The sequence below is a fragment of the Triticum aestivum genome, chromosome 2D (genome assembly GCF_018294505.1).
Source record: "Triticum aestivum cultivar Chinese Spring chromosome 2D, IWGSC CS RefSeq v2.1, whole genome shotgun sequence".
NCBI lineage: Eukaryota > Viridiplantae > Streptophyta > Magnoliopsida > Poales > Poaceae > Triticum > Triticum aestivum.
The window spans coordinates 133,579,275-133,593,955 of NC_057799.1; the positions used below are offsets into that span (position 1 = coordinate 133,579,275).

The 14,681-nt window shown below is 47.0% G+C and overlaps 2 protein-coding genes across 2 annotated transcripts; both read left to right on the forward strand.

Annotated features, from left to right (window-relative positions):
- The first annotated feature begins 2,204 nt into the window (after positions 1-2,204).
- LOC123049045 (MKI67 FHA domain-interacting nucleolar phosphoprotein) lies at positions 2,205-4,986 on the forward strand. The gene is made up of 8 exons (XM_044472045.1): positions 2,205-2,507; positions 2,624-2,744; positions 2,837-2,892; positions 2,979-3,026; positions 3,120-3,217; positions 3,943-4,012; positions 4,083-4,193; positions 4,643-4,986. The coding sequence occupies exons 1-8, from the start codon at positions 2,418-2,420 to the stop codon at positions 4,691-4,693; spliced, it is 645 nt and encodes a 214-aa protein (XP_044327980.1). The 5' UTR covers positions 2,205-2,417; the 3' UTR covers positions 4,694-4,986.
- A 4,145-nt stretch (positions 4,987-9,131) lies between these two features.
- LOC123049046 (protein PELPK1) lies at positions 9,132-10,304 on the forward strand. Its single transcript, XM_044472046.1, has one exon. It carries the CDS (start codon positions 9,170-9,172, stop codon positions 10,016-10,018), a length of 849 nt encoding a protein of 282 aa, XP_044327981.1. The 5' UTR covers positions 9,132-9,169; the 3' UTR covers positions 10,019-10,304.
- The last annotated feature ends 4,377 nt before the right edge of the window (positions 10,305-14,681 follow it).

Genomic DNA, 14,681 nt, shown 5'->3' on the forward strand with positions numbered 1-14,681 from the left:
GTTGATATCATTGTGTGATCCAGCCATGCCAAAGAAAGAGTGCCAGATCCAGAGATCTTGAGACGCCACGGCCTCTAGTATGACAGTGCAAGCCCTGACATGTCCCTTATACTGCCCTTGCCCAGCAGAAGGGCAGTTCTTCCACTCCCAGTGCATGCAGTCTATGCTGCCAAGCATCCCCGGGAAGCCCCTGCTAGCATTCATCGCCAACAAACGGGCTGTATCTGCAGCTGTCGGCTCTCTCAAGTACTCAGGGCCAAACACAGCAATCACAGCCTTGCAGAACTTATACAGGGACTCTAGGCATGTAGACTCGCTCATACGGACGTACTCGTCAATGAGATCATCGGGCACTCCGTATGCAAGCATTCAGATGGCGGCAGTGCATTTCTGATAAGAGGAGAAACCAATCTTGCCGACGGCATCCTCTTTGCACTCGAAGTAGTCATCATAGCCGACCACTCCCTCTCTAATACGGTTGAAATCATGCCTACTCATACGGAACCGGCGGCGGAATTTGTGATGTTTGAACAACGGGTTTGTTGTATCAAAGTAGTCCTTCCAGAGAAGGAAATGCCCACTCTCTCGGTTACGATTCAACGCCGGAAGGTGGCCCGGAATGGAGCCACGGAACAACGGCCGCTGGTTGTTGATGTGGTGATGGACCAACACGGCAGCCAATATCTCCTCCTCGTCGTCGGAAGACGAATCGTCGGAGTCGCAAATGAAATTGTGGAAAAAGAACTCGTCGGCGGAGTCCATTTTCGTACCTTGGCAAACTGTCGAACAACTTGCGGGCGTCGAAGAAGGAGACGGCCGGCGAGGGAAGACGCGGTGCGCACAGACCAGCTAGCTGCCCTGCCGGCGTCTGACGAGTGTGACGGCGTCCGACGAGCGTGCCAGTCGTATGCGGCGGGGGCGGCGGGGGCGGCGACTTGGTCGCGGGCGGCTGTGCGGTGGGGGAAGCAGCGGCGGGAACCAGTTTGCTCCCCGGCGGCAAAACGGCGGCGGCGGGCAACTGGGGGCAGGGGCGGCGTTGCTGGGCGGATGTGGAGGCGGCGGCAGCTGGAAGAGTCGCCGCAAAATTGGACGGCGGCGTCGGTGACGGAGGAGGCGGGGGCGAGGGTTGCTTGTTGGCCGGGGGGAGGAAGGCCAATGTGCCATAGACCAGCGGGCCCGGGGACAGGAGTAGGCGACCGCGCGCGCGTCAGTCCCGTGTCCGCGCCGACGCAAATCAGGCTAAAAAATGGGCCGGGAATGGGTCGCCCGCGGACGAAAAACGGACGCGCGTCCGTTTGGGTCGGCGCGTTGGGCCGCCTTTTCTGTCCGCGCCGACCCAAACGGACGACCGCGGATGAAATGGGTCGCCCCATTGAAGTTGCTCTTACCATTCATTTTGCCACGTCAAAACAGATTACATCAGCGGGAATCTTTTTGGTTTTCGGCTTAAAAATATTTTATCTCCTAATTAAAAATCCAATTAAAAATCCATTTTCACCATTAAATCCGCCTCGACGAGATCTTCAAAACTAGATCTCATGTTGATATGTTTCGACGAATTTTTTTATCAAAAGTTGCCATGATGTTTACATTGTGGTTGCCGTAGTGTTTATATTAAAGTTGCCATGTGGCAATTTTAGTTTATAGATCATGGCATTTCCATTACTTTGACCATGAAAATTATTTTTTTATAAGCCATGGCAATTTGAAGTGCATGTATCATGGCAATTTTAGTTTATGATTCATGGCAAGTCTAGTTTCTTAATTCTCCGTTTTATATGATGTCAAAATTTACGTTTGTATGTAGAAAAAAAATAACTGAGCATATCATGGCAACTTCAGTGTAAACACCATGGCAATTCATGTGCAATAGACATGACAACTTTTAACCGTAAAAAAATGGTCCAAACATATTGATATGAGATCTAGTTTTAAAGATCTCGTCGCGATGGATTTAATGGTGAAAACGGATCTTCAATCGGATTTTTTATTTAAGAGATAAAACGTTTTAAAAACTCAAAATCTAAAAAGATTCTCACATGCATTCATGCGATGACGTGGCAATCTGTTCGCTTTAGAGACGAGTGGTGCGTCTCCCTTCCTATCACACGTGTGGTAGTTATCGACGTCCTTGTTTTTTTCGAGAAAGAAAAAACATCAGCTCTGCCCAGCAGCCCATAGTCTCTTTGGTTTTAGCCCAGCCCACCAGAGTAAAACACTCCCTTCCCCTCTGTTCCCCATCCCTACGGTACGTACCCTAGCCGCCAGCAGTCGCGCGCTCCCCGCGCTCCCTGCTCCCCGTCCCCCGCTCGAGGCATCGCCGTCCGTCGTCCACGGCCAGAGCAAGCGCCCTCCACCTCTGCCCTTTCACGCCAGAGCCAGGTTTCTTCTAGAACCCACGTCGAGGTTCGAGCGAGATGGGGTTGAGGGACAAGAAGAGGAACCAGAGGCGTGTGCTCTCGCGGCGCTCCGCCGGCCCCCGGACCGGCGAGGGCAAGGATTTCCTGGTGCGTGCTTTGCTCCCCTTCGAACCAAATCAAACCCCAACAGAGAGAAAACACACACGCACGCATCCTTTTGGTCGCTGTCCCTGACGCCGTGTTGTGAATTGTGATTGGCGCAGCCGCTGGAGGGGAAAGAGCAGAGGATCCGGGAGAAGCAGCAGCCCGAGGAGCCGGAGAACACGGCCACCGTCCTGTACATCGGCCACATCCCCCACGGCTTCTACGAGGACCAGATGCAAGGTCTGTCTCTCTCAGCAGAGCTCAGAGAAGCGCAGGGGGTGCGATGGGTCTGGTTCTGATACAGTCTTTGTTGGTTTGGTTGATTTTTGCAGGTTTCTTTCAGCAGTTTGGGGCTGTTAAGAGGGTCAGGATTGCCCGGAACCGCAAGGTATCGTATGCTGCGTTACGAGGTATCTGATGATCTGTGTGCTGTTTTCTGCGAGCATCTAACTTGCTGTTTGGTGGTATGTGTAGACAGGAAAGTCCAAGCATTATGGTTTCATTGAGTTTGAGAACCCTGAGGTAAGCACGTGCGTTGGGATATATCAGATTATCAGGGCACACTGTATGTTTGTTGCCTGCTTACAGATTCCTGGCATGTTCTTGGTATATCAGGTGGCGAAGATTGTAGCTGATGAGATGAATAACTACCTCTTGTTTGAGCACACTCTGCAAATTGCGCCTGTCCCACTGGAGAAAGTTCATGCCAAATTGTAATCACCATGACTGTGCTGCTTAATTCTGTTTATTTTTGCTTTTTGATAACAGAAACATAGCCTTCATCTTCTGTTTAGGAGTACACATTAATCACCACTAAATGAGGTCAATATATTCTTGGGCAAATGCTGTCTACTTTGTGTTTCTCTGTCATGGAATACTGTTTACCGTGACATACCCTCCGAACAGGCTACATACATTTACTTGATATTACCTAGGCTATTTCTTCCACTGCATTGCACAGCTAGTAATGATGCAAGCTCATTGGGGTAACATAGATTGGTGTTGATACTTTCTGATTGCTTTATGCAAACTGTAAGTCATGTTAGAAATATATATCAGTAGGCATAGTAAGTGATATGTGAATGTCAAAACTAAATTATGAAGTCAAGGATTTGTGACAGTAATATGAATTGGTATATATACCACTGCATTGATAAGTGCATAACTGAAGCATTGATGGCAATCTCTTGCAACTTTGCAAGAATTTGCAAGCGTCTTGTGTTAGATTTCATTTGTGTGCCTGTATTTATTATTGAATCCTTGGTTCTTTTTGTGTACTTAATACGGTGGTTGCAGCAACTCTTCTACAGCACTCGAGTTTTGTTTCCCTGTACTTTCGTAACATATAGCTGTACATAGTTGCTGTTTCTTGCGTTTTGATTAAAATGAGAACATAATTCTTACTATCTACAATGTCCATATCTTGTATCGCTTCTAGATGGAAAGGTGTGCGGAAGGGATTTGTACCAGTTGACCGGGTAGCAATTGAACGGAATAAGCTTAGTAAGGTAATTGCTAACGACAACTGGAACGCAAAAGTTTAACGCTGTAGATTAATATTAGCTGTTGTGTTACCAGGATAAAACAGTAGAAGAGCATAAGAGGATGCTTGAAGGAATTGTAAAGCGGGATGAGAATCGTCGCAAAAGAATCAAGGCTGCTGGCATCGATTATGAGTGTCCACCCCTTGTAAGTAACACTTTGATGCTGTTCATTGATTTACTAAATCTATCTTAATCAGATCTGAAATAGCTCAGCAATTCGCCACAGAATTGAAATGGTATTAGGAAAATTTCAACTTCTTTTTTCATCTTTGGCAGAAGGCATGCATTTGTAGTTTTCTAGAAGCCAATTTTGCCATGTGTTACTGTGTAGGTCCTTGATAATTAGAGTACTGCTTGTTTATTCTTATCTACATTTGCTTGCTGAAATAATTTATGTATTAGCACCATTGTTCGTCCCAGACTTTGCTTAATCATATTATGAGCTGTGCTTCAATTGTTCTTAACGGATAAACAGTTGATATTGATCACTAGTACATTAGCTTCTGTTTTCTAGCTTTTTTTTTTCTGCTTCTATTGTGTGTGAGGTAATAACAAAATATTTGCCTGCTTGCTAATGCTTTCTTGGCTATACAGATTGGGAGCGTTCAGCCTTCAGCTAAGAAGATCAAGTTTGATGAGGATTAGCTATACATAATGCAGATGGATATCCAGTGGGAGTGACGGGACTGCTGAGTTAAACATGGCTGGTCTATTTTTGGTGAGGATGAGATGGCGGTTTCGTACATCTGTTTTGCATCATGTCTTCAGTGGATGTTGTATTAGGTAAGTGACTGATGTATGTTGGTGAAGAAGCATGAATATGTGGTGGAAAATGAATGACTTTCTTCCTTACCTGCCTCACTATAGATATTTTACATCCTTCATCTGTCAATGCAGACGCACCGTAAAATTAATGCTGATTCATGCCATCGCTGTTACCTCATAGTATTGATGATATATAGAAGTTTGACTTAAAAAAGTACACCATATAATTTGGAATGGGGAGAGTAGTTATTTTATATACACAATGTTTTAAATATGGATATCGGTAGTTCTATCATCTCTGTCTCTACCTAATAATAATAAAGCATGGAGGGTTCGTCCGTCGCCCTTTTTTGCAAAAAAGTCCTTTTGTTGAAATCAATCCGCAGTCCATCTTTAAGTCATGCCTAACCATTTTAAAATTTTCTCAAAAAACCCCCTGACGTTTCAGGTAATCAACCCGCCATCCATATTTAAGTCATACGAATCGTTTTTTGTGTTTTAACAGAAAACCCCCTGACCTTTCGGTTAATCAATCCGCAATTTATCTAAAACAAAATTATCCATATCTTTTAAACCGTAACTCCGATTTGAACATATTATATATGAAATTTGATTAGAAAAATGTGTAGAATCTAAATATGCTGTTACTTTTAGCTGTTAAATATTTCTAAACTATTAATTTGGGTGCAAACTTAATCCATAGTGCACGGTCCGTTTTTTCTTTCGCACTGGCGGCGATCCAAATTGCAAATAAACACACATTAAAACCAGATTGAGAGGGAAAAAATATTGATAACCACGCATGCACAACTCTGGAAAACCTGGCAGGAAAAAATAACATTTTTCTCATCTTATTCTGAGCGATTATGTGCGTGCGAGCACGCGCGCGTGCTTGCGTGTGTGTGTGTGTGAGAGAGAGAGAGAGACGCCTTAGGACTGACCACATTCAAATGCGTTTTTGTTGTGTGAGCATTGAGACCATCGCCGGGAACACAAATGTGATGCCATTTTAAATAAAGAACGTCTACCTATCAGGGTCTCGAGTCGTGGTTATTGGCTTAAGAGTGTTTTTTTGATCCCGTTGCAACGCACGGGCTCTTTTGCTACTCATTAAAAATGCTTAATCATGAAATATTTTCATGCGAAACTAATTATGTTAATTTTTTTTTAACATAATAGTCGGTTTATATGTCGATAGTCAAAGTTAGAGAAGTATGGTTGCACATTTTTAGAACATTAATTGATAGATATGTAAAATTTACCACATGTCTTACTCCTTAGCAGTGGCGTAGAGGAAAAGTAAATCACATACGCATAGAAAGTAGAAAAAGAAATCAGGTTATTGTCCGTGTAAGAATAATTACAACTTTTTATGGTAATTACAGCAAAATCAGCAAATTATTGCCTCTTTGTCTACAGTGGATGCGTCCACCTGCAAGCCTACATTTCTATTTCCTCCGTTCCTAAATATAAGTCTTTTTAGCGGTTTTACTATAGACCACATACAAAGCAAAATGAGTGAACCTATACTTTAAAAGGCGTCTATATACATCCGAATGTATTAGAATCTCTAAAAAGACTTATATTTAGGAACGGAGGGAGTATCTCTCGTGAAATTGTAACTCCCCAAACCACCTCCCAAAACTTAACTCCTTCAATCATAAATTTTTAGGACAGTCGGTCCCCTAAAAACTACTCCCCAAACCTTAATTTTGCACAACTTTCAGCATTCAAACATGATATGAACTTAACAAATTGATTAAATATCACAATAGTGCACAATTAAACATCACATAACTAAACATGGTGGAACTAACATAAGCTAAACTTGATTAATTTTAATTACATCTTAGCTAACCTAATTTAAGCTAATCGCCAGAGGGGGAGATGGCAATGGGCTCCTTCCCCTTGTCGGAGCCTGATGCCCGTCGTCATGCGTGCCCTTTGGCGTGGCCTCATCGGCGAAGGGGTTTGAACCACCGGCATTGAGATATGTCTTGAACTCTGCTCAATCCCGTTGCTTGGTCGCACACGTGGCTGGGATGGCGATGACAGTCGCATGGCTTTGGAAGAGGCCTCGATCGCGAGGTGCTCCTCGAGGACCTCGGAATCAGTCTACATGGCGGGGAGGGGGGGGGGGGGGGCATAACCTCGTCTCCTCATGAGGCCATTTACGCCTCGTCGACTATGTGCTCATCGAGCACCTCCTCCTCCATGTTGAGTTCCCGCTCGTCCTCGTCCCATGGTTCGAGATCCATGGAGTAGGGCGTCGTCAAGGTGAAAGGAGTGCGTCAGCGACTGGAGAACCGCAATTGTGCGCAGAGGACGATGAGGATGCGGGATACAACCCCACACACCACCATGGAACCGTCGCCGGCACAGTGACTTTGCAGTGACCATCACACGAAACGGTAAGAAATATAAAATATAAGCCTGTTTTATAGCATGAGTAATTAATCGTTATTGTTACATAGAACTAGGTCACTGGGGGAGGAGCCCAGTGGGCAAGGTGTGGCGGCCGCCACACCTTGATTCGGCACCATTTTTTTTTATATAAGCATACACTTTTTCTTCATGAGAATACCTAAGCATATACTGCTTGTTTGTTTTAGATCACACTAGATCGATTCACCCAAGCAAAGCTAGACGGAAGCACACAAGTTAGATCAGAAGCAGATAAGCAGGCAACTTGATTGATGTGCTGCATAGCACATGCACATCTCACCCTGTAGACGTACGTGAACCAGCTCGCTTCAGCTGCACCCCTTAAAGCATCTACAACCGGACCTTTCAAACCCGCCTCATACGCTCGGGCAAACCGTTCGGTCACTGCTCGATCACGATTTTTTGACCCAGGCGGGCTTCTCAAACAACCCTCAAACGTTCGGGCTAACCGGCACCCCCCATATCCAACCCAAATATGAGGCAGATATGGGACGCCCGGGCACTCCCGCCATGTCGGACCCGACAACCCGACCCTACCCCAAATTGCACCAAATCCACCCCGAAGACCATGCCAGATCCATTTGCTATCTCCTCTCTTCTTCCTCCTCCGCGCCGTCCGTCTCGCGCTCCCACGCCGCGCCCGCTCCGCAGCCGTTCTCAGGCTCTCCGCCGCCAGCTCCGGAAGAGCGCTCCCGTCCTTGCCGCGGGGGACGTCGTCACCGGCCTGGACACCACCGTGGTACGTCCGGCAACTTCCGGCTCCTTAAGATGACAGTTCGCCACACCTTAATTTTTTTTCGTCCTCCGCCTTTGAACTAGGTAATTGCATGTGTGTTGCACCGAGAGCATAATTTGCACTCCCTCCATTCCACAATGTAGTGCGCCCGCGCTTTACGAGATCCAAGTTTGACCATAAATTTAACCATCGAAACTGACTGCGGCGGGAGCAAAAATTATACCAATGTATTATGGAGTACTAAAGAGCGAGTTGTCCAGCTAGGGAAAATTTGCATAGTCTTTGTCTGTGTGTTTCATCTGTGTTTTTTCTTTTAGTATGTACTGCACACGACTGTGATATATGCTGTCCCTAATTTCCAGACCGGGTTACGTGGAGCCCCAATCAACCACAACCACCGCAAATGCAAGAAAAAAGCTCAGAAGCGTCCAGGCTCCACATCAACAATAACCAACATGCTTCCATTTTCAGCATCTCAAAATAAGCGCACGGGGGTGTTTCCCGACCACAGCCCCTGAAATTTACTTGCATCAGCCGTTCGCCGGTGAATGGTGACCTAACACCTGCCGTACCACGACGACCATGCGCCAGTGGCCTGACATGGCGGTACGGCGACGGACGCTCCTACGCGAACGCGTGCGGGCGCAATCCGTCAACTCTGACTGATATATGGCGTCTTCAGGAGATCAGCCGGATCGACCTAGATAGTTGCCGCTGAGCTGCCGAACCGACCAATTTCCGAATCATCCCCAAAACAGTTGCGTTCAGGCTCGCTGTGTAGCCATATCTTTGTTCAGGTTAGAGATTGAAATGTATCACCGACCATATCTGGTACACTCACGTCTCAATATTCCAAACTAAGTTAACCACACATAACTAGACACAAAACAGAAGTAAGTAAACAACCACCGGTTCGTCAAAAAATAAACGAACAGCCGAAATGCAGGTGATCTGCCAGCTAACCCACCAAAAGTTTCAGTCAGGCTACTACTGTCTACTGAAAGTTACATGCATGTGCATGTCTACCCCCATGCAGCGATTTTTCCGTTTTGATTTTGGAGTTTTTTTTTTCCGTTTTGATTTTGGAGTGCTATAAATAAGGGCCTTCTCCTATCTCCAAGACATCACAGCAACAAGTTGCCTCTCTCTGATCGATACACATAGACAAGAACACCATGCCGCACAAGAACACCATGGCCTCCCTTGTCTTCCTCATGGCGCTGCTGCTCTCATGCAGCTCCATGACCAGCGCAGCACGGCACCTAGAGGAGGCCTTGCCCAAGGAGTATCCACCACATCCGATCGTCCCGGAGCTGCCAAAGCCCCAACTCCCGCCGCACCCTGCCGTGCCCGAGCTGCCGGAGCCTGAGCCACCGCACCCTCTCGTGCCCGAACTGCCACACCCCATGGTGCCAGAGGTGCCAAAGCATGAACTGCCACCGCACCCTCTCGTGCCCGAAGTGCCACACCCCATGGTGCCAGAGGTGCCAAAGCATGAACTACCACCGCACCCTGCTGTGCCCGAGCTCCCGAAGCCTAAAGTGCCGCATCCGGCTGTGCCCGAGGTGGCAAAGGAGCCTGAAGTGCCACACCCAATCGTACCAGAGGTGCCAAATAAGCATGAACAGCCGCACCCCATGGTGCCCGAGGTGCCAAAGCATGAACTGCCGCCGCACCCTGTTATGCCCGAGCTCCCCAAGCCTGAACTGCCGCATCCGGTTGCCGAGGTGCCAAAGGAGCACGAACTGCCGCACCCCATCGTGCCAGAGGTGCCAAAGGAGCACGAGCTGCCGCACCCTGCCATACCAGAGTTGCCGAAGACTGAAATGCCACACCATGCCGTGCCAGAGGTGCCAAAGGAGCCCCATGTGCCGCACCCTGAGGTGCCAGAGGTGCTGAAGGAGCCCGAGTTACCGCACCCTGCTGTGCCAGAGGTCCCGAAGCATGAAATGCCGCCGTTCCCCAAGGCCGAGCTGCCCCCGAAGCCCGAACTTCATTTTCTGGAGCCAGAGGCCAAGCCATGATCGGACTAGCTACATCCGCACAGTGCCCGTCATCTAAGTATCATTGTGTGTGCATGCGTGCGTGCGTGCATGTGTGTGTGTGTGTGTGTGTTTGTGTGTGTGTGTGTGTGTGTGTGTGTGTGTGTGTGTGTTGTACATGTCGTTAGACCCCGCACTCTAGTTCTTGATGAGAGCGTTATGTCTGAGTAGTATTGCATGGTGTAGGTGCTCAATCTGTTCTTTTTATGTATATGCACCATGTATATGATATGCACATGAATTAATATGTTTGTGTTTGGAGTTTTTATATTGCAGTTGTGTTTGGATTTACTTATGTAGTACACCACTAAAGAATTCTTATGTTTTTGCTATGTTATGCGCATCAAACAATAAAATTGCTTTTTTTTTGTAGTGGCAGAGAAGGCCCAAGAATGCATGTTTGATCGGAAGCATGTATAATATAAAATAACGAAGGCTCTAACCAAAAGCTAGCACTGGTTCATTACAAAAAATATATTTCTAGGGGTTTCTTACATATAAGAGAAATGAAATAGCGTTAGCATGTGTTGCTGGCATAGCCTACTTTTTCTAAACCATCGTTAAATCTTAAACAAACTACCCGCTTCATGTCACAAATAAGTGATGCTTTGGACATTAATTGATAGTCCAGAACGACGTTGAAAGCTTGGCTGTTTGTGTGACCGGACTCTTCTCCAAAGTTTGGCTGGATGGTTATGTGCAGTTCTGGGCGAAAGCTTGGTTTTCGACAGGGGTCAATGCTAGTGATGACGGCGTTATTTTCCTCATTGAAGGCGTTTTCCAAACATTCTGCTCACATTGGTGCTGGTGATCTAGCTTGGCCAATGCGTAGCAGTGTTGTTTACCTTTTTAGGTTTCGCCCTAGTTTCCTCAATAAATCAGGTCATTCCGTAATTTTTTGCCTTTGAAACCGACAGAGCACCTGCTTAGCTAGTAAAAGTAAAATAAAATAATTATATTTTCAAAATAAGTTTCAACAAATCTATCTAAAATGATATCAACAGTCAAAGTTTTAACAACCTTTTAGACATACGTCCAATATAGTACTATGGGTGATTTTATTTCTCAAATAAGTTTTTTCGTGGATATTTTTTTATGGGAACATTTTTTCCCAGAAGTTCATGCCAAAACTGGAAGGGGGGCGTCAATTTTGCTATACAGAGTAAATTGTTTTTTTTCTAGCCAAAGTTCTTGAGTTTTATAGCTCATGATTCATGCCAAGTGGTTTTGTGCGAGAAATATTGGATGGAAATCAAGTTTTATTTTCATTCAAGGAACAAACGAATGAGAATTTTTATTTTGCGGGCAATAGATTTTTTATAACCTATCTTATATCCACATATCTTTATAACCATTGTCGCAACAACTAAAAAAGTGTGCAACGTTATATCGTTATGCCAACATAATAAAAATAAAAAATCTCCATTTAAGGTACTTAGAGCAACTCCAACGGGCCGACCCAAACGGACGGCGCTTTTGTCCGCTTTTTGTCAGTTTGGGTCGGCCGCCCACCCGGCGTCCGCCCTCTTTTAAATTTGGGTCGGCAGTGCGCCCAACGCGCCGACCCATTTCATGACCGCGCGCGCTTTAGATCATGCCAGCGGCCATGTCGCCGCCTTGGTTTTGGCGCTCCAGCGCGCGGGAAAGGTTCGCGCGCACGGGGGAAAATCGGCCTAGCACGCGCTGGTTTTGGCGCTCCATCAAGTGAACGGGGTTGATGGAGTCGTACTTGTCGTGATCCAAATCACCGATGACCGAGCGCCGAACGGACGGCACCTCCGCGTTCAACACACGTACGGTTGGGGAAGACGTCTCCTCCTTCTTGATCCAGCAAGGGGAGGGAGAGGTTGATGGAGATCCAGCAGCACGACGGCGTGGTGGTGGAAGCAGCGGGGATCTCGGCAGGGCTTCGCCAAGCTCAGCGAGAGGGAGAGGTGTCACGGGAGGGAGAGGGAGGCGCCAGGGGCTTTGGGTGCTGCTCCCATGCGCCTCCCCACTATATATAGGGGTGGAGGGGGCTGGTTTCTTGCCCTCCAAGTCCATTGGGGCGTTGGCAAAGGTGGGGGAAAGAAATCCCATCATTTCCCTTCCCACCGATTGTTATCCCCTTTTTTAGGGATCTTGATCTTATCCCTTCGGGATATGATCTTATTCCTTCTAAGGTGGGATCTTGTTGCGCCTTGACCAGGGGTGTGGGGCCTTGCCCCCACTACCCACGTTCATGTGGGTCCCCCCATGCAGGTGGGCCCCACTTCGGAACCTTCTAGAACCTTCCCGGTACAATACCGAAAAATCCCGAACATTTTCCGGTGGCCAAAATAGGACTTCCCATATATAAATCTTTACCTCCGGACCATTCCGGAACTCCTCGTGACGTCCGGGATCTCATCCGGGACTCCGAACAACTTTCGGTTAACCGCATACTAATATGTCTACAACTCTAGCGTCATCGAACCTTAAGTGTGTAGACCCTACGGTTCGGGAGACATGCAGACATGACCGTGACGACTCTCCGGTCAATAACCAACAGCGGGATCTGGATACCCATGTTGGCTCCCACATGTTCCACGATGATCTCGTCGGATGAACCACGATGTCGAGGATTCAATCAATCCCGTATACAATTCCCTTTGTCAATCGGTACGTTACTTGCCCGAGATTCGATCGTCGGTATCCCAATACCTTGTTCAATCTCGTTATCGGCAAGTCACTTTACTCGTACCGTAATGCATGATCCCGTGACCAAACACTTGGTCACATTGAGCTCATTATGATGATGCATTACCGAGTGGGCCCAGAGATACCTCTCCGTCATACGGAGTGACAAATCCCAGTCTCGATTCGTGCCAACCCAACAGACACTTTCGTAGATACCCGTAGTGCACCTTTATAGCCACCCAGTTACGTTGTGACGTTTGGCACACCCAAAGCACTCCTATGATATCCGGGAGTTGCGCAATCTCATGGTCTAAGGAAATGATACTTGACATTTGAAAAAGCTCTAGCAAACGAACTACACGATCTTGTGCTATGCTTAGGATTGGGTCTTGTCCATCACATCATTCTCCTAATGATGTGATCCCGTTATCAATGACATCCAATGTCCATAGTCAGGAAACCATGACTATCTATTGATCAACGAGCTAGTCAACTAGAGGCTCACTAGGGACATGTTGTGGTCTATGTATTCACACATGTATTACGATTTCCGGATAACACAATTATAGCATGAACAATAGACAATTATCATGAACAAGGAAATATAATACTAACCATTTTATTATTGCCTCTAGGGCATATTTCCAACACCGCGCGCATGACGCGGCGGCGTGGCGCCTCCTGAGGCCTCATCGGGAGATGAATTTTCCCGACGTGTCGAGCCAGCGGGCGCAGGATCTCGCGGCTCTCCCACGGCTTTTCACCGACGAGAATCGTCGTGTCCACCGGAGGCGGCAGCGTCGCCTCGCCATCGCCGAGATGGACATGGAAGCCATGGTGGTGTGGCGCGAACGCTTCCCGCAGGACATCGTCGATGAGCGCCAGTTCTACAAGCAAAGGAGGACGGAGAGAGAGGCGAGGAGGACGGAGCGAGCCGCCTATCGGGAGGACAAGCGTGCGCGAAAGCAGGCCGCTCAATTGAAACTGAAGCTACGAGAAATGTCGGGGTGGGACTTCGAGGACGAGCGGTATGCTGACGCCTACATTCAGATGTCGGAGGAGGACAATACTGAGTCGGAGTCGGAAAGCGACGAGTAGTTGATCTTTTTTTATCTGCGTACGCTAGAACTATCTATGTATCCTTTTTCTATCGAAAAAATGGCCGGCGGCGTCGGCGACGAAGCAGGCGGGTGAGGGTGTGCTGTTGGATGTGGAGAGACCAATGTGCCACCGACCAGCGGGCCCGTGGAGGAGAGAGGGCGAGCACGCGCGCGTCCGTCTTGTGTCCGCGCCGACGCATATCCGGCTCAAAAATGGATCGGGAATGGGTCGGCAGGCGGACGAAAGCGGACGCGCGTCCGTTTGGATCGACGCGTTGGGCCGGCTTTTTGTTCGCGCCGACCCAAACGGACGGCAGCGGAGGAAATGGGTCACCCCATTGGAGTTGCTCTTACAAAATATATATCTTCACCCATTTGATTAACGAAAATGTTCTAACTGGGATCTAACCAACAAGATGTGCTATTGAAGTTAGTGACTGTAACTTCCAATATTATTTATTTTTCATAAATTGTAAGTTGTAATATACTTTTTTATGCGAGAAATATTCTTGTTGTTGTACGTGGAGTAAAAGCGGCCCCCAAAGTAATGTACACCAAAACGAGGAGTTAATAATGCATAGTCCTTTTGTTAAGAGGATGCTTGATACGTTTTAGTTTCATGACTAAAAGTAGTGGGACTAAAATTTATTAGCCTCATCCATGCTTGGATTCAAATACTAAAAGACTAAAATCAAGTTAGCGTACTTTTCCAAATGCGACGTGCATCCTTGGTATCAAGTATTATTATTACTACTCGTTTCGTCCAGGTTTATTAGTACCCAACGTGGATTGTCAAATTTTAAGCATATATTTGGCTAGCAAAAATATGAGTAATGTGTCAGAAAAATTTATATTATTTGATTTGTATTCAAAAGTAGTCTACAATG